Raw genomic sequence first — 22996 nt, forward strand, 5'->3', positions numbered from 1 at the left:
AGCAGTGGGTTTGTAAGGTGAAGGTAGTTTGTAAGAAGAGGCAAAAAAATCTTAAACCCCGGGTTTGTATCTTGAAAAGCTTGTATGATGAGGCGTTTGTAAGACAAGGTATCACTGTAAATAGCTTCCATTGATTTCTAGATTTTGTTGATCCTAAATGACATTCAGGTTTAGGTGTATGAGATTTTTTTTTTTGCTTATTGACAGCGTAAAATGCATAAGAATTTTATACCATGGCCCCAAATAGCACATTATCTATTTTTCCACATGTAGAAAACAATGTGAAAACATTAAACCACGCACATAATAGTGTTACGTAAAAACAACTATTTAGTATATTTCCTATGTAATTATATGAAAACACCTTGAATGTATGTACTTTGCATTGAAATGTAGCTGGCATTACATGCAGTGTATATCATATGAAAGTTGTTCATGTAAGTGAAATGAATAGGATCAAATAGTATTGATTGATTTTGAATTAGTGCCAAACAACAACTCTAGCAAAAATTGTTTCAAACTTTATTTTCCAAAAGAAATGGGGAGCTTTTCCAACAATACTAGTTTGGATTTCAAATTTAAAATAATAGGAGGCAGTGCAGTAAAATTCAATCCAATTCCACTGGTGCCAGGAATACGTGCAAGGACTTTGTGAGTTTTCTTATAATGTGACAGTTGAGCTGAATTCATTTCCATAACTATGTGTGTATATGAGAACATAAGCGGGTCTCCCGGTTTGAGGTCTTCCCTTTTGTCATATCTGTAAGAGAATGAACAGTGTAAAGTAAGTAAAGACTTGAACTATACTCCATTCAAGAAATTTAGGTTGTGACCAAGCAAGAGGAAGGATTCTTATGAAAACAATATAGGAAACAACCATGAAGCAGGAAATAATTACAAGAACAGGGAGGATTCTTAGAAGGGCATTTGGTAACTGGATGGTAGAGAGATTACTTTGTTAAAGAACCTGAATTTTTTAATATAGGATCACGTCAACCATGGCAGAAAACAGGAAGGGAGGGCAGTACATATAATATTGAAGCTGTACTTAAAGTAGTTCCATCACTGTTGGAACAAATGTCAAACAAATTATACAGAACAGAATGGGCACAGAAACAAATGGTTCAGAATCATTTATTAGCCACAAAAAAAGCAACAATACTTATAGATCAGGGGTGTCAAACGCAAGGCCCATGGGCTGGATCCGGCCCATGGGGTGCTTAAATCTGCCCTGCGGGTTTAGCCTGGAAATATCAAAGGACTGGCCCACGGAGCCTGTGCCAGCCAAAATGAGCTGTAAGGTGGTTGCATGCATTCCCCCACCTGCTTTCAGCAACATTCTGCTGGCCAAAAACAGGCTGTGCTGGGTCTGTGTGGCCCAATTTTGGCCAGCAGAGTGCTGCTGGAGGCCATGGAGGCTGAAAATGAGGTACAGGGGCACACACACAGTCTGCCCGTGCTCTTTATTGGCCAGCAGGGTGATACAGGAAGCATCTATTCCATCTCCCCCCCACACACACACTCCACACCACCCTGCATGGGAGAACTACAATGCTGGATCCAGCCCTCGAAGAAATCCAATTTGACACCTCTGTTATAGGCAACAGAATGCTATGGGAAAAGTAAAATGGGTCTGTAAAATGGGACAGTTACCCCCAATTATAGCATGCCAATCAGAGAAAGACTAGTGATGGCCTGAGGAAATCTAGAAGTCTGACGGCAGAAAAAGACCTCTTGGTCCATCTAGTCTGCCCTTATACTATTTTCTGTATTTTATCTTAGGATGGATATATGTTTATCCTAGGCATGTTTAAATTCAATTAGTTTATCCCAGGCATGTTTATCTACCACGTCTGCTGGAAGTTTGTTCCAAGGATCTACTACTCTTTCAGTAAAATAATATTTTCCCATGTTGCTTTTGATCTTTCCCCCAACTAACTTCAGATTGTGTCCCCTTGTTCTTGTGTTCGCTTTCCTATTAAAAACACTTCCCTCCTGGACCTTATTTAACCCTTTAATATATTTAAATGTTTCGATCATGTCCCCCCTTTTCCTTCTGTCCTCCAGACTATACAGATTGAGTTCATTAAGTCTTTCCTGATACGTTTTATGCTTAAGACCTTCCACCATTCTTGTAGCCTGTCTTTGGACCCGTTCAATTTTGTCAATATCTTTTTGTAGGTGAGGTCTCCAGAACTGAACACAGTATTCCAAATGTGGTCTCACCAGCACTCTATATAGCGGGATCATAATCTCCCTCTTCCAGCTTGTTATACCTCTAGCTATGCAGCCAAGCATCCTACTTGCTTTCCCTACCGCCTGACTGCACTGTTCACCCATTTTGAGACTGTCAGAAATCACTACCCCTAAATCCTTTTCTTTTGAAGTACAGTATTTGCTAACACAGAACTGCCAATACAATACTCAGACTGAGGATTCCTTTTCCCCAAGTGCATTATTTTACATTTAGAAACATTAAACTGCAGTTTCCATTGCTGCAGTTTAATGTTTCCAAATGTAAAATAATGCACTTGGGGAAAAGAAATCCTCAGTCTGAGTATTGTATTGGCAGTTCTGTGTTAGCAAATACTTCAAAAGAAAAGGATTTAGGGGTAGTGATTTCTAGTTAAATAAAGTGTGTCTCTAGTGTTAAGTTCTTTCTAAGTTCTTCATTATTTGAAACAAGTTCCTAAAACCTACAGGAAACAGTCTACTGAATAGGATTGTGGGAGTTTTTGTCCAGCAAATTATTTAGATCAGGGATGGCTACTTAAAGTCTCTAACTACTTCCTAGGGCCTATTCTGAATGCAATTGCTGTAAACGGATACTGGTACTGGTATGATTTTTTGACAAATGAAACTACCAGCAAAATTTCTCCAGCTGCTTCCCCACAGAAGAAAAATAAAAGTCTTCTTTTCAGTTCTATGTGTACCACTCTTTGCCCTTTACAACCTTCAGATTGCCTACAAATATTGACTGATAAATGTGGGGCTTAGCAAGGAAAGGCTAAGGAAAAAGATTGAAAATTCAACTTCTGAAGGTAAGCCATTCCACTGGTTGTTAGGAAATTTCTCCTTATTTTTTAGGTTGCTTTTTTCCTTGATTAGTTTCCATCCATTGTTTCTTGTCTTGCCTTCTGATGCTTTATAACAGGGGTCCCCAAACTTTTTACACAGGGGGCCAGTTTACTGTCCCTCAGACTGTTGGAGGGCCGGACTATAAAAAAAACCTATCAACAAATCCCTATGCACACTGCACAAATATTATTTAAAGTAAAAAACAAAATGGGAACAAATACAATATTTAATATAAAGAAGTAATTAAATAATTAAGTAATTAAGTAATTTATACTTCTTTATTAACAAGTAAATTTAAACTTAAATCAACAAACTCCCTCCATTTCTCTTCCCTCTCTCTTTTCTTCCTTCTCTCTCATTTGTTTCATTTTCCTCTCCCTCGTTTTCTCTCCATCATTTTCTCATTTTTCTCTTTTCTCTCTCTCTCTCTCACTCTTTCCATCTATCCCCCTTCCTCTCTTCCTCTCTATCTCTCCCTCTTTCTCTGTCCCTCTCTCTCTTTCTCTCTTTCTTTCTCTCACTCATTCTCTTTCTCTCTCCCTCTTTGTATCTCTCCCTTTCTATCTCCCTCCTATCCTCCCCGCCCCTTGCCTCTGTACCACCTCCTCGCTCAGCAGCAGACCGCGGTGAGTTGACAGGAGATTCGGGAGCTTATTATATCTATTGATAAAATCTCGTGGGCTGCCACGGGTCGGAAAAATTGCCTCAGCGGGCCGTAGTTTGGGGACCACTGCTTTATAAAATAAAAGTTGATGTCCCCCTCCTTGTGGCAGCTCCTCAAATATTGGAACACTGCTGCCATTTTACCCCTAGTCCTTCTTTTTACTAGACTAGACATATCCAATTCCTGTTTTAGCCTCCAGCCCCCTAATAATCTTTGTTGCTTTTTTCTGCAACCTAATCCAGAATCTCAACATGTTTTTTTTATAATATGGTGATCAAAACTGGATATAGTATTGTAAGTGTAGTCTTACTAAGGCTTTATAAAATGGTACTAATACTTCATGTGACTTTGATTCTATCCCTATGTTAATGCAACCCAGAATTTCATTGGCTTTAGAAATGCATTACTTTATATGATGTAGTATATAATCTAAATATATTATACTTTATGTATTTATATATTATACTTTATATAATACAATTTATAATATACTGTATATCTTACAAAATAAGATATGCATTATATTATAAACTGTATTATATAAAGTAAGTGATATAATCCAATGGACTTAGTTCTCTACGAACACATATAGTACAAGTGTGAATTGTACACAACTTAGTAATCACATCGCTGGAGTCTGGAATTAACTGCCCAGAGCTGATCAATTTGGCAAAACGGAAATATGGAATGAACCCATGCACTTGGGTTTTGAGTGGAGTCTAAACTTTTAAATAGCTATTAGCCTCCACTACCGTTTGTTTCCTTCCAGAAGAATCTTGCAAGCCAACTAATTCTTCAATCAATTCTATAAATGCCCAGAATGAATCTCACATTCTGCTACTTCAAGATCATAGAAACATAGAAGTCTGACGGCAGAAAAAGACCTCATGGTCCATCTAGTCTGCCCTTATACTATTTTCTGTATTTTATCTTAGGATGGATATATGTTTATCCCAGGCATGTTTAAATTCAGTTACTGTGGATTTATCTACCACCTCTGCTGGAAGTTTGTTCCAAGGATCTACTACTCTTTCAGTAAAATAATATTTTCTCATGTTGCTTTTGATCTTTCCCCCAACTAACTTCAGATTGTGTCCCCTTGTTCTTGTGTTCACTTTCCTATTAAAAACACTTCCCTCCTGGACCTTATTTAACCCTTTAATACATTTAAATGTTTCGATCATGTCCCCCCTTTTCCTTCTGTCCTCCAGACTATACAGATTGAGTTCATTAAGTCTTTCCTGATACGTTTTATGCTTAAGACCTTCCACCATTCTTGTAGCCCGTCTTTGGACCCGTTCAATTTTGTCAATATCTTTTTGTAGGTGAGGTCTCCAGAACTGAACACAGTATTCCAAATGTGGTCTCAATTTAAGATCCTTAAAAACACATCCTTTGCAGCCTCTGGAAGCTCCCATGGCTTAGTCTTTTTCATTCTAACAAAGCTCCTGTTACAGGCCTTCAATGCCTGTATATGTCTTTCTGCTTCACTGGCAAGATAATTGAGTGGGAGGAAAAAATTTCCAATCAACTCTCTCTGTCTTCATGCACTATCTCAGCATCCTTCAATAGTGGAAAGGATGGAAGTTCTTGTGGAAAGAGGACAGAGAGACTGAAGGAGCTCATAGGAGAGCCTGACTGGCTGGCTCCAGTTAATCATACCAATTAATGCCTTCAGTCTTGCTTGGTATTTGTTCTGCTCCCATCCGTCTTTTCCTTTTAATATTTATGAGCTCAAGAGCTACCATATTGCCAAATTCTTGTCTGCCAACTTCCAGTCTCATTGAAGAACATATGCAATGAAAATAACATGGCATCTCCAAGTCCCTGGAGCGTGCATATAAATGGCATACAATTTGTACACTATATGAAACTAGTGAACACATGATGTATTTCATTCCCCCTGCTCCATTCAGAGCTCAGCTTTGGTGGATGACTCCCTGTGATTAGGCAAACATGGATGGGCATCATTCTTCATTAGCACTAACTAAAATCTGCACTCAACTAATAAACCAGGGTTTCCTGTCAACCAGAAGTGATTGGCATTCCATCTTCAAAAGTCACACTTCCTACTATATATTCACATAAATTAGAGTAGATAAAGGTGTGGTGGAAAAGCATCTACAAACCAACCAATGGCCATGCTTTAACATTCTAAGTACTATTAATCAGACATAGTGACTATCCTGTGTTTTTGTATTTCAATTCATAACAGAGAAGTGGTGCATTCCGATTAACCTGATGTAATTATTAAGGTAAGAACTTAGTATATGCATCCACGTTAACTAGCCGGAGCGGTTTAACATGTTGTGCAAATGTGGCCTTAAGAGTATTGTCCAAGGAGCCTCTTTTCCATCATCTACAAAAAATGTCCTCCTCCTGCAGAATTTCATATAAGTAACCAGGTTGATATGTCAGCTTTACCTTTTAATTGAAACAAAAACTTTGTGCTAGCTGCTGGGTGAAACTAAACAACTGGCCAATGCTTGGGGCAGTGCTTCCCTTTGACTAAGCTGTTATTAGAATAGAGATTCTCTTAAATATTATTCTAACATTCCTGACCTGAATAAATCCTTTCATCCCAAATCAAAGCTTATAATGCTAAGGACATCAATCTTGGCCAGAATCAACTTCTATGACAAGCCTGCTGCAGACCATCTTCAAAGCAAGGCAATAAAATGTCTGTAATTTTCTTAAGACTTTGTTACGCAAGAGAATTAAAGATCAGGTGGTTCCAATGAATTTATTTTGATCATCAAGTCCTAAATGAACATGCATAAAACAATGGTTCTCCCTCAGATCATCATCTCAGATCAAGCATGGAGTATAGCCTACTTGAAAGGCCATTTGAGATTCTCTGAGGCAGCTTGCTTACGGTACTTACTTCTCTGCTTGTGGTTGTGTCTCCACAGAATGTAGTGAATACTTTTCTATTTAGTGAGGTACAGTGATACCTCGTATTACAAATGCCTCATCATACAAACTTTTTGAGATACAAACCCAGGGTTTAAGATTTTTTTGCCTCTTCTTACAAACTATTTTCACCTTACAAACCCACTGCCGTCGCTGGGATGCCCCGCCTGCGGACTTCCGTTGCCAGCAAAGCACCCGTTTTTGTGCTGCTGGGATTTCCCTGAGGCTCCCCTCCATGGGAAACCCCACCTCTGGACTTCTGCATTTTTGTGATGCTGCAGGGGAATCCCAGCAGCGCAAAAACGGGCGCTTTGCTGGCAACGGAAGTCCGGAGGTGGGGTTTCCCAGCGAGGGGAGCCTCAGTGAAATCGCAGCATTGCAAAAACACAGAGGTCTGGAGGTGGGGTTTCGAGGACTTCGGTGTTTTTGCGATGCTGCGATTTCACTGATGCTCCCTTCGCTGGGAAACCCCACCTCTGGACTTCCGTTGCCAGCAAAGTACTCGTTTTTGCGATGCTGGGATGCCCCTGCTGGGATTCCCCTCTAGCATTGCAAAAACACAGAAGTCCGGAGGTGGGGTTTCCCATGGATGGGAGCCTCAGGGGAATCCCAGCAGCGCAAAAATGGGCACTTCGGCTGGCAAAAGGGGTGAATTTTGGGCTTGCACACATTAATAGCTTTTCCATTGATTCCTATGGGAAACATTGTTTCGTCTTACAAACTTTTCACCTTAAGAACCTCGTCCCGGAACCAATTAAGTTTGTAAGACTTGTAAGGTATCACTGTATTTTCTTCACCATGATATTCAGCCAATGTGGATGGATGGCCAGAACAACTGGCAACTCACTTTAGACAATTTGTATGACTTCTTACAGGGAAATTAAAAGCTCTCTGGATAGCAGTCACTGAATCAGATTGTAAGGATGTAACCTTAGCAATTACTTGTTGTCTTATTTTGTATTCTTTTTGGCTACAGACTTCAAGGAGAATGTGCATGGATAAGGACTAACAATTGCTTATTTGTGTGCTTTTCCCTTTTAGCTGATGAAACAAACCAGAACAGAGATTTAGGAAAGTGATCAATATCTTGTAAATAGGAAGTACAGTGGTACCTCTACTCAAGAACTTAATTTGACCAGGTTCTTAAGTAGAAAAGTTTGTAAGTAGAAGCAATTTTTCCCATAGGAATCAATGTGAAAGCGAATAATGCATGCAAACCTATTAGGAAACAAATAAAAGCTCAGAATTTGGGTGGGAGGAGGAAGAAGAAGAAGAGGAGGAGGAGGACAGTCGCTGCCCAGAGCGAAAGGAGTGTTTCTTTTCTCTGGGCGCTGGTACAGGTTTATTCCCTCTCCAAGTGGCCAGAGAAAGGAAAATGCTTTGTTCGCTCTGGACTGCCAAAGCCTCCTTAACTGCCATCAAAAAGCTCCCCTAGCAGCCCAGAAAAGCCCGAGATGGCTGGGATTAAAGGGGGAATGTCAGGAATCTGGCCGGGCCTTCGTGCCGCTCTCAAATTTCCTGGGAAATTTTTCTGGGCTCCGGTTCTTAAGTAGAAAATGGTTCTTAAGAAGAGGCAAAAAAATCTTGAACACCCGGTTCTTATCTAGAAAAGTTCTTAAGTAGAGGCGTTCTTAAGTAGAGGTACCAGGGTACTGACTTTTGGTTAATGAAGAGGTAACTCTTAAAGAGAGCCAATTTGGTATAATGGTTAAAGCACCAAGCTAGGCAATGATTTCTAATCCCACTTTAGGCACAAATCCTGGGACAAATCTCTCTCAGCCCTAAAAAGAAAGACATGGCACCATTTCCCCCAAAAATCTTGTAAAAAAACAGCAAGGATTGCTGTTTCCAGGAGTCAACACTGACTCGATGGCACCAAAAGAACAAAACAAAAATCCTCTCTTACCAAACAAGAAAACCTTCTCTTGACCTAAAAAATATATGCATTTCAACCAAACTTTCAGCCAGGAAATTGAATTGAGCCTGTTATGAGCACCTTAGTTAAGTGTTCGATCCACAACAAAAACTGAAACATACAATGGTCCCAGTGTGGTTCTCCCAAATACCCTCAATAATGGGATTATTCTGTATTGTCTTTGCAGAGTTTCTGGACCTTACTGCTGAATCATGTGCAGAAAGAGACTAGTGTCCCATAAAGTATTATCTGTTGTGTGCTTCAACATCTACATAAAATAATTAGGAAAGGTCATTTGGAGCTTTGACGTAGGGTTCCATTGATATGTTGATGATATTATTTCTACCGCTTATCATCCAACTCTGTTACCTAAGTTCATTAACAGACTGAAATTAAAGGCAAAGCAGAGGTGCAGTTAATTTATTCATTCATTCATTTATTTATTTATTTAGTTAGTTAGTTGTTTGTTTGTTTATTTGTTTGTTTATTTATTTTGTATGCCGCCCCTCTCCGCAGACTCGGGGCGGCTCACAACAGCAACAGAAAAACAATGTAAAATACAAATTCAATAATTAGAAAGCTAAAAACCCATAATTTAAAAAACATTCACACAACATACCATACATAAACAGTATAGGCCTGGGGAAGATATTTCAATTCCCCCATGCTTGACGACAGAGGTGGGTCTTAAGGAGTTTGCGAAAGGCAAGGAGGGTGGGGGCTGTTCTAATCTCAGGGGGGAGCTGGTTCCAGAGGGTCGGGGCCACCACAGAGAAGGCTCTTCCCTGGGACCCGCCAAACAACATTGTTTGGTTGGCGGTACCCAGAGAAGGCCAACTCTGTGGGACCTAATCGGTCGCTGGGATTCGTGCGGCAGAAGGCGGTCCCGGAGATATTCTGGTCCGATGCCATGAAGGGCTTTATAGGTCAAGACCAACACTTTGAATTGTGACCGGAAATTGATCGGCAACCAATGCAGACTGCTGAGTGTTGGTGTAACATGGGCAATGTAGACTGAATGGCTGAGATTCAGGCTTTTGGGCATGGAGCTACACTTCCCCTATAGGTGAAGTAAGGAGTCCAAAGTGCCCAGCCTGCTCTTTGCTGCAGCAGATACCTCTATTGAGAAAATTTGCAAAAGTAAAGCTCAAGACCCAGCTCTGATCCTTCCCAAATGAGTCAAATTTGAGCACCCTAGGTTCTATGATATGCTTTGCATGGATTATCATGGAAAACCATCCAGAACTTAGTAATAACTAATGGGAAATATGGCCAGAAGGCTGCAAACCTGTGCAAATTATGGAGGTCATGTAGTACCCATGCCAAAACATGGCCTATTACTTATAAGGCAAATATTAAGAAACATGACCAGTCATTAGGATATACAGTAGTACCTCTAGATACGAGCTGCTCTACATGCAAGTATTTCAAGATACGAGCCACGAGGGGAGAGACATTTCTGTTCCAGTCCCGAGCTCAAATTCGGGATACGAGCCGAGCGTCCACTAGGTGGCGCTAGAATCCTTGCTTTTGGTTATCTCGGAGGGGAAAAACAATGTCTAAAGTTATTTGTTCCAGATACGAGTTGCCTCGACATACAAGCTCCCTTCTAGAACGAATTATGCTCGTATCTAGGGGTACTACTGTATATGGAAATCCCTTCTGAAAATGTCCTTGTTGTCAGAGATTCATCTAACTGGCATGTAGGAAAAGCCCTTCTCCTGTACTCCATTCAAGCTCTATCTGGAATTTCATTTAATCACCAAAATTTCAGTGTGTAGAAAGGCAATAAAGGTGTACTATATATCGGCGGTTTTATCTTTTAATTAGTTTAATATTTATTTTAATTTTTTAAACATTTTTAATTATCCCAAATGCTTACCTGAATAGAAAGAGAAGCTATAAAACAAATAAGTGGATTTGCATTTATTTCATTATTTAATTAATCATTTAATTAATTAATTAGTTAAATAATTAATTAATTAATCATTTAACTATTTAATTATTTTACTATTTAATTATTCACCTATTTAATTGTTTAATTAATTTTTCAATTAATTATTCAATAAATTAATAATTCAATTAATTAATAATTCAATTAATTAGTTAGACTTATATGCCGCCCAATCCTGAAGGACTCAGGCAGGCTTACAACAACAACGTAAATACAAAACAATAAAAATAAGTCAAATTTACAATCTAAAAAACTATAAAACCCTAATCAAAACCCCATTAATTAACCAATCACAACAACATTTTAATTTTAATTTAATTGATGGTTGAGATTTTTGAATGAGTAGTTCCCCCCTGATTTTGAAATATGCCACATCTTTACTCGGATTTCTATTAATGTAATTTGACAATAACATGGGTTAACTTCAAGTTTTTTTAACCTTTGAATAAGAAGTATTTCAGATTTATATCAATTGAAAAAAAATCTTCCTTTGTTGTTTATAAAAAATCTAATAAACAATTTTAAACAGCTGCTTACAACTCCAAAATTATTTTGATTTTATAAACAAAATGTAAAGAAACCATTAAAAACTTGTTTTTAATTGTTAGTTTGTCAGCAGGTAGCTTGAACTTGAGTACACATGTTGTATAAAAGCAGGAGCTCCTTATTTGAAACTAAATAACCAAGACACACAAAAGTAATTTCTTAGACACCCCTCAAATTAAAGGGGATCTGCTTAAATATAAATTCCCTCCATCTAATGAACATTCTGGAAAACAGAGAGCAAACAGAGAGCCAGGGTGGCGCAGCAGGTAGAGTGCTGTACTGCAGGCCACTGAAACTGACTAGATCTGAAGGTCAGCGGTTCAAATCTCATCACCGGCTCAAGGTTGACTCAGCCTTCCATCCTTCCGAGATGAGTAAAATGAGGACCCAGATTGTGGGGGCAATAGCCTAGCTCTGTTAAAAAGTGCATGCATGCATAAATAAAATAATAAAATAAAATACAGTGATCCCCCGCTCGTTGCGAGGGTTCCGTTCCAGGACCCCCCGCAACGAGTGGGTTTTCGCGAAGTAGTGCGGCGGAAGTAAAAACACCATCTGCGCATGTGCAGATGGTGTTTTTACTTCCGCAGCGCTAGCGAGGAGCCGAAGATTGGGGGCGGCGCGGCTGTTTTAAAACGTCGCCGCCGACATGGGGGGCTCGCTAGCACCCCCCCTAACTCCCAACCCGGGTTTGGGGGGGTGCTAGCGAGCCCCCCATGTCGGCGGCGACGTTTTAAAACACCCGCGCGCCTTCCCAACTGAGCCCTCAAGCCAAGCGCCAAAGGCGAACTTCTGCGCTTGGCTTGAGGGCTCAGCTGGGAAGCGGCCCCAGCAAACGGCGTGGGCGGAAGAAGGGCGTGCGAGCCAAGGGCGTGCGAGCCGCGGGCGCGCGGGCAGGCAGGCTGCGGACAAGCCATTCGCTCGGGCCGCTTCCCAGCTGAGTACTCAGCTGGGAAGCGGCCCGAGCGAACGGCGTGGGCGGGAGAAGGGCGCGCGAGCCGCGGGCGCGCGGGCAGGCAGGCTGCGGACAAGCCGTTCGCTCGGGCCGCTTCCCAGCTGAGTACTCAGCTGGGAAGCGGCCCGAGCGAAGCGGCAGCAGCGAGGAGTTTGCGTGGGCGGTGGGGAAACTCCTCGCTGATGCCCGCCAAGAGGGGGAAGACCTAGGGAAGCCGCCCAGCAGCTGATCTGCCCGGCGCCATCTACGCATGCGTGCCCATAGAAAAAAAGGGCACGCATGCGCAGATGGTGTTCTGACTTCCGGGTTCAAAAATCGCAAATTACCCTGTTCGCAATGGTCGGGGACGCAATAACCGGGGGATCACTGTAAAACAAAATAATGTCCTTATCTAGGAAAAAGAGTCTATCAGGCTAGGTAGAATTTTGGAATGGCAGAGCTGGATAGTGATGAAAAAAGTGGAGCTTTTCCCCTGTACTAGGGTTTTTAGTACAATGGTTGTGGTTCCCCACCTCAAAATGGTCAGAGCAATAGTGAAGTAATAGAGGGCTGCTATTAAAACTAGGTTTGGAGGCCACTCACTACACATTCCTGACTCACAGAAGCTAATGAGATTTTAAAAGTAGCTTTTCCCAATTTTGCTAGGAAATCAGAGGTGGGCAATCTGTGACCTTTCAAAGATGTTGCTCAAAATTGATGCCCACCATCTTATACTATTGGTTATGCTCACCAGGACATAGAAACATAGAAGACTGACGGCAGAAAAAGACCTCATGATCCATCTAGTCTGCCCTTATACTATTTTTTGTATTTTATCTTACGATGGATATGTTTATCCCAGGCATGTTTAAATTCAGTTACTTTGGATTTACCAACCACGTCTGCTGGAAGTTGGTTCCAAGGATCTACTACTCTTTCAGTAAAATAATATTTTCTCATGTCACTTTTGATCTTTCCCCCAACTAACTTCAGATTGTGTCCCCTTGTTCTTGTGTTCACTTTCCTATTAAAAACACTTCCTTCCTGAACCTTATTTAACCCTTTGACATATTTAAATGTTTCGATCATGTCCCCCCTTTTCTTTCTGTCCTCCAGACTATACAGATTGAGTTCATTAAGTCTTTCCTGATACGTTTTATGCTTAAGACCTTCCACCATTCTTGTAGCCCGTCTTTGGATCTGTTCAATTTTGTCAATCTTTTTGTAGGTGAGGTCTCCAGAACTGAACACAGTATTCCAAATGTGGTCTCACCAGCGCTCTATATAGCGGGATCACAATTTCCCTCTTCCTGCTTGTTATACCTCTAGCTATGCAGACAAGCATCCTACTTGCTTTTCCTACCGCCCGACCACACTGCTCACCCATTTTGAGACTGTCAGAAATCACTTCCACTAAATCCTTCTCTTCTGAAGTTTTTGCTAATACAGAACTGCCAATACAATACTCAGATTGAGGATTCCTTTTCCCCAAGTGCATTATTTTACATTTCAAAACATTAAACTGCAGTTTCCATTGCTTTGACCATTTATCTAGTAAAGTTAAATCATTTACCATATTACAGACGCCTCCAGGAATATCAACCCTATTGCACACTTTAGAGTCATCGGCAAATAGGCAAACCTTCCCTACCAAACCTTCCCCTATGTCACTCACGAACATATTAAAAAGAATAGGACCCAGAACAGACCCTTGTGGCCAGTGTTCCCTCTAATTTTTTTTCGGGGTGAGCGGAAAAGTATAGTGTCTGAGCGGCAGTCCCTTTGGCCCTGGGCAGCATATAAGTATAAATAAATAAATAAATAAATAAATAAATAAATAAATAAATAAATAAATAAATAAATAAATAAATAAATAAATAAAGTGAGTGTGGGCGTACGCTATCACACATGAGCAAGTTCTTACATCCATAATTCTATCCTTTCTGTCTTCCTCCCTCTTTCCTTTCTATCTCTCCCTCCCTCTTTCCTTTCTATCTCTCCCTCCCCCTTTCCTTTCTATGTCTTCCTCCCTCTTTCCTTTCTATCTCTCCCTCCCTCTTTCCTTTCTATCTCTCCCTCCCTCTTTCCTTTCTATCTCTTCCTCCCTCTTTCCTTTCTATCTTTCTCTCTCCCTGCCTTTCTCCAAGCCCTTCCTTTTCCCTATCTAACTACCCCCCTCTCCCTCCTTTCTATCTCTCCCTCCCCCTTTCTCTCTCCCTTCCTTCATCTTTCATTCTCTCTCTCTCTCCATCCCTCTTCCTTTCTCTCTTCCTTCCTTCCTCTCTTTTTTGCTCTTTTCCTCTCCCTCCTCCCCCCCTCTCTCTCTTGCTTTCTTTCCCTCTCTTTCTCTCTTGCTTTCTTTCCCTCTCTTTCTCTCTTGCTTTCTTTCTCTCTCATTCTCTCTCCCCTCCTTTTTCTCTCTCTCTCTTTCTTTCTCGTTCACCACGCCGGCAACAGAGAGAAAAAGAGAGAGAAAGAGAGCCGGAGAGAGAGTGGAGGGCGCCGTTGTATTCGCCTCTGCCCGGCGGCTCTGCAGCGAAGAGGAAACAGCCATGCACCCCCTCGCTTTCTCAGGCATCCCCGGCGCCCGGTCACGCTCCGCCTCCCGGTATCCTGGCTGACTTTTGGAGCCGTTTTGTTTTCGGCCAAGCGGAGGCGGCGCGCGGAGGCGAAGACACATCGCCCGGACACGCTCCGCCTCCCGGGAGCCCGGCTGACTTTTGGAACCGTTTTGTTTTCGGCTGGGCGGAGGCAGCGTGTGGAGGCGAAGACACGGGGCCCAGACACACTCTGCCTCCCGGTATCCTGGCCGACTTTTGGAGCCGTTGTTTTCGGCCAGGCGGAGGCGGCACGCCAAGGCGAAGACACAGCGCCCGGACACGCTCTGCCTCCCGAGAGCACGGCCGACTTTGGGAGCCGTTTTGTTTTCGGCTGGGCGGAGGCGGCGCGCGGAGGTGAAGACACAGCGCCCGGTCACGCTCCGCCTCCCAAGAGCACGGCCGACTTTGGGAGCCGTTTTGTTTTCGGCCGGGCGGAGGCGGCGCGCGGAGGTGAAGACACAGCGCCCGGTCACGCTCCGCCTCCCGGTATCCCGGCCGACTTTTGGAGCTGTTGTTTTCGGCCGGGCTCCCGGGAGGCGGAGCGTGGCCGGGCGCCTTGTCTTCGCCTCCACGTGCCGCCTCCACCCGGCCGAAAACAAAACGGCTCCCAAAGTCGGCCATGCTCTCGGGAGGCGGAGCGTGTCCGGGCGCCGTGTCTTTGCCTCTGCGCGGCTCTGCAGTGAAGAGGAAGTAGCCACGCACCGCCTCTGCCCGGCCGACTTGTACCTGCTCCGGAGCCGTTTGTCTTCATGGCGCAAAGCCACACAGTCCCGGATCCCGGATCGCTCGCTTATCCGGCCAGCAAGCCGGCTGCCCAGGAAAGCATCGTGCTTTTTCAACGCGTGGGGCTTTCCTGGGCAGATGGCTTTGCTGACCGGAGAAGAGAGCGATTTGGGAGTCCGGGACTATGTGGCTTTGCACCATGAAAACAAAATGGCTCCAAAAGTCGGCCGGGCTACCGGGAGGCGGAGCGTGGCCGGGCGCCGTGTCTTCGCCTCCGCGCGGCTCTGCAGCAAAGAAGAAGCAGCCATACATCCCCGGCGCCCGGCCACGCGCCGCCTCTGCCTCCGCCAGCCCGGCTGACTTTTACCTGCTGCCAGAGCCGTTTTGTCTTCATGGCGCAAAGCCACACAGTCCCGGATCCCGGATCGCTCGCTTCTCCAGCCAGCAAGCTGGCTGCCCAGGAAAGCATCGCGCTTTTTCAACGCGTAGCGCTTTCCTGGGCAGATGGCTTTGCTGACCGGAGAAGAGAGCGATTTGGGAGTCCGGGACTGTGTGGCTATTCGGCAGCAGGTAAAAGTCGGCCGGGTGCCGTGGATGCCTGGGAGGGTGAGGGGGTGGATGGCTGCTGTCACTGCCAGGCCTGGCTCGCGGTACACCTCACGAGGGCCCCCGCAGAGAAGTAAGAGGCCTGTTCGTCGCACCCCACCCGCGCCACCAGCCCTTTTCGTCGGCAACCCCCCCATGGAGGCTTAGAGGCCTAGCGGCAGGATGGCCACCAGCCCTCTTTGTCGGCAGTCCCCCCCCACACCCAGGGAGGCTTACCTTACCCGGCTGGCAGCTAAACAACCGTTTGGCTGTCGATGGGCGTGGCCAGGGAGGGGAAAATCCGGAGTTTAAGGGGCGGGAAGAAAGCGGGCCTGCAATTGGCTGGCCCCTTTCTTTCCCCCCTTTCCTTAAGGAACTGTTGCTGCCCTATGTTGTAGAGCAGCAGCAGTTCTCATTTTAAATTTCAGCGCGGAGGTCAGTCCTCCGCGCTAAATTTGAAATTCCCTTGGCTGAGAGGTAAAAACCTCTGCGCTATAGCGCACTGCGCAGCTTAGAGGGAACTATGCTTGTAACCTGTCTCTGCTCAGAATACTCACCATTAACAATTAAGAACTCCAATCACTCTTTCAATAATAACAAATGCAAAGTAGAGCTAAGTAAATATATATATATATAAACTAGTAAATATTTGAACCCCCCGCAATTGGTGGTGGTGGTGATGGTTATTTTCAGTCGGGTGAGGGGCACACGCACTGTGCACTGTTTTATGTTTGTTTTATGTAACCATATCTACAAAATCAATAAAAATATATTTTAAAAAAATAAGAGATGTGGAGGCAGCTACTGATGATGAAAATGAAATAGAACAGCCATCCGATGAAAGTATGCATGATAATATTTCTTCCGATAACGGGGGTGTAGAAGGGAGTCCTTGGTTAAGTGCAAAATTCAGAAGGTCAGAGAAAAGGAAAGACGAACTTGGGGGGAAGATGTTTTAATATGCTATTCAGTGTGTGTAAATTAATTACATCACATCCGGAATTGACTGGAAGAGATGAACGCTTTTCTACAAAGTGCTATAAACAAGATGGATACGTTTGTTGTTTTTCCAGAGAAGCGAGTCTGTACATTGCATGACAAAACTATTTTTAAGTAGCGTGAACCTGACCCAGAGATAAGAAGATGTTTGAAGTAGACAGCCTGTTCTTTTAGAAAGAATTATAACTTTGTAGTTTTTGTCTGTGAGATTGGAATGTATTTTGAATGCCGGAGCCATATATGACGAATTTCAATGTGAAAGAAAAATAAATAAATAAGTGTTGTTTTGAAAATTAAAAGCCTATAAAGCTCGTATTCTTGGAGCAGCCAGCCAGAACAGGACCCATGGACCGGCACCAACTGAACCAGGTCGGTGATATCATTGTGACATCACCAGTGGATTGCTATCAGTTTGGGCAAACCGGTCTGAACTGGGAGGAATCTTGTGTCTTTTTTTTTTTTTGAATTTTTTTTCCAATATATTTTTATTAATTTTCTTAAAATAGACAAAACTGACAAACATACGTTTAACATAAAAATGGGGTTGTATCTTCCCCGCTTATTCTAGAAGTAAAATTTCAATACAGAAAAAGAATACGTTCAAAAAATACTTAAATTCAACTTATTCCTTTAAATGAAAAGAAGAAATTTGTTTTACCTTATGTAATAAATTTTCATATATAAACTAATTCTAACATAACTCTTAAATCATATCACTGCTAATATAATTCTCTTATTTATTTATTCATTATTTTAATATTTCTTCTTGTTTATCCATATATACACTTTGTTCCATATCTCATAATATTCTGTTTCTTCTTGATCTTTTAACCGTCTTGTCATCATATCCATTTCAGCGCAATCTAATATTTTCTTAATAACTTCCTCTTCTTTGGGGATATTTTCCCCTTTCCAATTTTGCGCATATATTATCCTGGCCGTGGTCAAAATATGAATAACTAGGTGTAAAATTTCTTTCTTGTATCTCTGTTTAGTTATGCCCAGTAAATAAAATTCCGGGGTTAATTTCTATCTCCTGTTTTACTATTTCTTTTATCATTCTTTCTATCATTTTCCAATATAGCTTGACTTTAGTACATGTCCACCATTGATGATAATAAGATCCTATTTCCTTCTTACATTTCCAACATAATGGAGAGGTCTTAGGGAACATTTTTGCTATTCTATTTGGTGGAAGGTGCCACCTGTAAAACATCTTAATTTGGTTTTCTTTTAGGGAGACTGATTTTGTCATTTTCCAATTTGAGGTCCAAACTTTTTCCCATGTTTCTATATCAATTTCTTTTACCGATATTTTTGCACCAACTTATCATATTGTCCTTTAAGGTCAAATCTATATTTTTATGAGCAATCAAATATTTATATGCTTTCCCTATTAGTTTAGTCTGATTAGTAACTAGTAAGTTGCCTAGGAAATTTTTACTTTTATTAAAACCTTGTGTCTTGCTGATGAATTCCTATGCAACATTCTGATTAAGAGTTTGAAGAATATTAGCCCTGAATAGGCAAAAATAAATATAAGAGCAAGTGATAATCATAATGATAATCTCATTCATATAAAACAGGGATGTCTAACTTTGCCAACTTTTAAGATTTATGGACTTCAATGCCCATAACTTCCCCATGATTGGCTGGGAGTTGAAGTCCACAATTCTTAAAGTTGCCAAGGTTGTACACCTCTGATATATAACAAAACAATATTATTTCCAACAAACACAATAGACTTACTTCCAATTCAAATTGACTTCTAAAAACCGAGACACCCCAGTCTGTGCCGCAGCCCCATCAATGTGGACAGAAACATCTGCAGAAAAACAAAAATAAAAAACGGAAAAAAAACGATATATATGAAAGCAAGAAAGATTCCAGTCTATACTAATAGGCAAGATTGTGGATTTGTATTTATTTTTATTCTTTGGGGGAAAAATCCTAAATTCCAAAAACTGAAGGAGAAAAGGTTGACTGGCTATTGCACTAGAGATACTAGATGTGGAATCTATGTGTAGCGGCTCCGACTCTTTGGAATCAACTGCCTCCAGAAATCTGTACAGTGTTTTCTCGATTTTTGCGGGGGATGCGTTCCGAGACCGCCCGCGAAAGTCGAATTTCTGCAAAGTAGAGATGCGGAAGTAAATACACTATTTTTGGCTATGAACAGTATCACAAGCCTTCCCTTAACACTTTAAACCCCTAAACTGCAATTTCCCATTCCCTTAGCAACCATTTAGATTATTACTCACCATGTTTATTTATTAAAGTTTATTAAACAAAATATTTATTAAAGGCGGATGAAAGTTTGGCGATGACATATGACGTCACCAGGCGGGAAAAACAGTGGTATAGGGAAAAAACCCGCAAAGTATTTTTTAATTACCGGTAATATTTTTGAAAAACCGTGGTATAGACTTTTCGCGAAGTGCGAACCCGCAAAAATCGAGGGAACACTGTACTATCCCCACCTTACCAATCTTTCGGAAAGCCCTTAAGACCTGACTTTTCCGGCAGGCCTGAGACTAGGAATGACTGAGTGTGTGCATGTTTTTTTAGGCTTCTTATGTACTGTGTGCAGTGAAGGGCTACCAAATTTTTTACTACCACACTGTGCAGATTTACTACCACATTATGCAAGATGCCCTGCATTTTCTTTCAATATCTTTCAGTGCAAATTGGGTGCTCTGGGGTGGAGTTCCATTTCCACTACCCCACTGTGTCCACCACTACCACCACCCCCGGGTCTGGCCAATAGCCCACCCCTGATTGTGTGTCATTTGCTGTCATGTTATTGTCACATTTTATATTGTTTCTAGTTGCTGTGATTATTGTGAGCCACCCAGAGTGTGTGTGTGTGTGTGTGTGTGTGTGTGTGTGTGTAACATATTTTTGCTGATAATGAAAAGGAAGGAATATAGATCTATTTCTGGCTTATTTGCCTTCATCAGGTAGCCAAACCCTTACTGGGATTTGAACCTGGGGCTCTGCCTTGTAGCCTCTAGGCTACAGGCTCATCTCCTGTATCAGCTTCTACAAGGAAACGGTTATGTGTGATATTTTTTGTTGAGTCACCCTAGTATATGGAAGGAGCATCACAGCTTCCTTTTACACACACACACACACACACGCACACACTCACACACACAAACTAAAATTAATGAATAAAAAACTCAACTTAGAATTTAGTCTATTTTTTAAAAATCAATTAAAGGAGCAGCTTATGTGAGGAGAAAAAAAGCAAAGCACCAACATCAGGTTTGATTACTGCAACGCTCTCTACATGGGGCTACCCTTAAAAGGGTTCGGAAACTTCAGATCGTGCAGAATGCGGCCGCGAGAGCCATCGTGGGGCTTCCCAGATTCGCCCACGTTTCTACAACACTCCGTGGCCTGCACTGGCTGCCGATCAGTTTCCGGTCACAATTCAAAGTGTTGGTTATGACCTTTAAAGCCCTACATGGCATTGGACCTGAAAACTTCCGGAACCGCCTTCTACCGCACAAATCCCATTGGCTGATAAGGTCCCAAAGAGTTGGCTTTCTCCTGGTCCCGTCGACCAAACAATGTCGCTTGGCAGGCCCCAGAGGAAGAGCCTTCTCTGTGGCGGCCCCGGACCTCGAATCAACTCCCCCCGGAGATTAGAATGGCCCCCACCCTCCTTGTCTTTCGCAAATTACTCAAGACCCACCTATATAGCCAGGCATGGGGGAACTGAGACATCTCCCCCAGGCTTTTATATTTTATGTTTGGCATGTATGTGTTGTATGGTTTTAACTGCTGGGGTTTTTATATATTTTTTATTTCAATATTAGATTTGTTTCAATGTTTCATACAAATCTAATAAATAATAATAATAATAATAATAATAATAATAATTATTATTATTATTATTATTATTATTATCTAGTGTTCTGTCAGGCTCTCTGGTAGAATCCTCCCAAAAATTCACAGGTACAAATTTCAGACACACACACGTTTGAAAATTCAAAACAATGTTCTTTATAATGAAAAATTCACTTAAACTAAGCCCTCTTTTGTTATAGCAAAGAGCACTCCTCTCCAAACAAACTGGTAATTTATAGAAGTCCCTTATCAGTCCCGTGATACTTAGATTGCAGCTGTGAGGCAATTCAAAGTCCTTCTTTCACAAAGTGAAACACGCTTTGCTCTGGTTTAGTTTCAAAGCAGGGAAAAATCAGCACACAAAAAGTCAAAGTCAGTAAAGCAGTCATGAAACACAACAAACGATCAGATAATCCTCCACAATGACCAAACCCACAGGCTGCCTCACTAATTACCACAGCCCCACCCAACCACAGGTGGCCTCATATTCTTTGATAATAATCTCTCAGTTGTTGTTGTCTATGTATCGCTCTCCGCATGCTTGGCTGTATCATGAACTCTTGTTCTGAATCCAAGGAGGAGCTAGATAATTGATCTCCTTCTGAGCTGTCTGCCACACTCTCCTCCTCCCTGTCACTCACGTCTTCTTGATCAGAGGAGCCTTCATCAGCAGATTCCACCGGGGTCAAAACAGGCCTGCAGCATGTGGATGTTTCCCCCACATCCACAGTCCTTGGGGTAGGAGCTGGGCCCGAGCTAACCACAACATCTGGTGACTTATTTACTCACAGAAGTGTCTTTTGGTCACAACAAAATGAAAATAGCACTTTCTGTGTAAGTTACCACCTGTTCATGCTTTCACTGCTTGGATATCTGGAAAGAGGCACTGAAACAACCATATTGAGCATTCAAAATACCCCTCAATGTAAAAGTCTGAGAAGACTCTTTCCTGAGCTCACCAGTTGCTTGTTTCTGTATACTTGAATAGCCCTTGCAAACCCCTTCTTATATAGCTTTGTAAAGGCTCTGCTAAGAATGACAAAAAACTTTCCATCACTTGATTGCCAGCTGTCAGAATACTAGGCTCAAATACAGGTAGTCCTCAATTTACAACCACAACTGAGCCCAAGATTTCTGTTCTTAAGTGAGGTGTTCGTTAACTAAGCCTAGCCCTGTTTTGCAACCTTTCTTGCCTCCATTATTAAGTGAATCACCACAGTTGGTAAGTTAGTAACCCGGTTAAGTGAATTATTATTATTATTATTATTATTATTATTATTATTATTATTTATTAGATTTGTATGCCGCCCTCCTCTGCATAAACTTCGCTTATCAGGAGGTTGCAAAAGGTGATCACGTGATCTTGGGACACGACAATGGTCATAAGTATGAATTAAAACGGCCAACATCTGAATATTGGTCACATGATCACGAGGACACAGCAAAGGTCGTTAAGTGTGTAAAATGGTCATAAGTCACTTTTTTCAGTGCTGTTGAAACTTTGAATGGTCACTGAATGAATGTTGTAAGTCAAAGACTATCTGTAATTAGGACTGGGGTCGTCGAGTGAAAGTGGCTGGAAAAGCACTTCTTGCACGGAATGAAATAATTCTTGGCATTTTATCATCATCATCATCATCATCATCATCATCATCAATAATTAGATTTGTATGCCGCCCCGCTCCGTACACTTGGGGCGGCTCACAACAGTGATAAAAACAATACAGTACATGGTAACAAATCTAATAATTAAAATCTAAAATAACAGTTTTACATTACAAAGAAAAAAAAGAAAGAAAAAAACAACAACCAATAGATAAAATACATACACACAGTCACATCATGCACAAAATTACATAGGCAAGGGGAGGATGTCTCAGTTTCCCCAAGCCTGACGACAGAGGTGGGTTTTAAGGAGTTTACGAAAGGCAAGGAGGGTGGGGGCAGTCCTAATCTCCGGGGGGAGTTGATTCCAGAGGGTTGGAGCCGCCACAGAGAAGGCTCTTCCCCTGGGTCCCGCCAGACAACATTGTTTAGTCGACGGGACCCGAAGAAGACCAACTCTGTGGGACCTAACCGGCCGCTGGGATTCGTGCGGCAGAAGGCGGTCTCGCAGATATCCTGGTCCGGTGCCATGAAGGGTTTTACAGGTCATAACCAACACTTTGAATTGTGACCGGAAACTGATCGGCAACCAATGAAGACTGCGGAGTGTTGGTGTAACATGGGC

General features: G+C 42.2%; 1 protein-coding gene across 6 annotated transcripts in view; it reads right to left on the reverse strand.

Moving 5' to 3' along the window:
- Positions 1-508: 508 nt before the first annotated feature.
- The window catches only part of ALG12 (ALG12 alpha-1,6-mannosyltransferase), a 46772-nt gene continuing 24284 nt past the window's right edge, over positions 509-22996 (reverse strand). For all 6 annotated transcript variants that reach the window (XM_070755371.1, XM_070755376.1, XM_070755375.1 and 3 more), the window contains 2 exons: positions 18661-18736; positions 509-760 (listed from right to left, as the gene is read on the reverse strand). In XM_070755371.1, the coding sequence (XP_070611472.1) occupies positions 523-760; positions 18661-18736 (314 nt within the window). In that variant the 3' untranslated portion in view covers positions 509-522. The remainder of the gene's footprint in view (positions 761-18660; positions 18737-22996) is intronic.

This window comes from Erythrolamprus reginae, chromosome 6 (assembly GCF_031021105.1).
Source record: "Erythrolamprus reginae isolate rEryReg1 chromosome 6, rEryReg1.hap1, whole genome shotgun sequence".
Taxonomy (NCBI): Eukaryota; Metazoa; Chordata; class Lepidosauria; order Squamata; family Dipsadidae; genus Erythrolamprus; species Erythrolamprus reginae.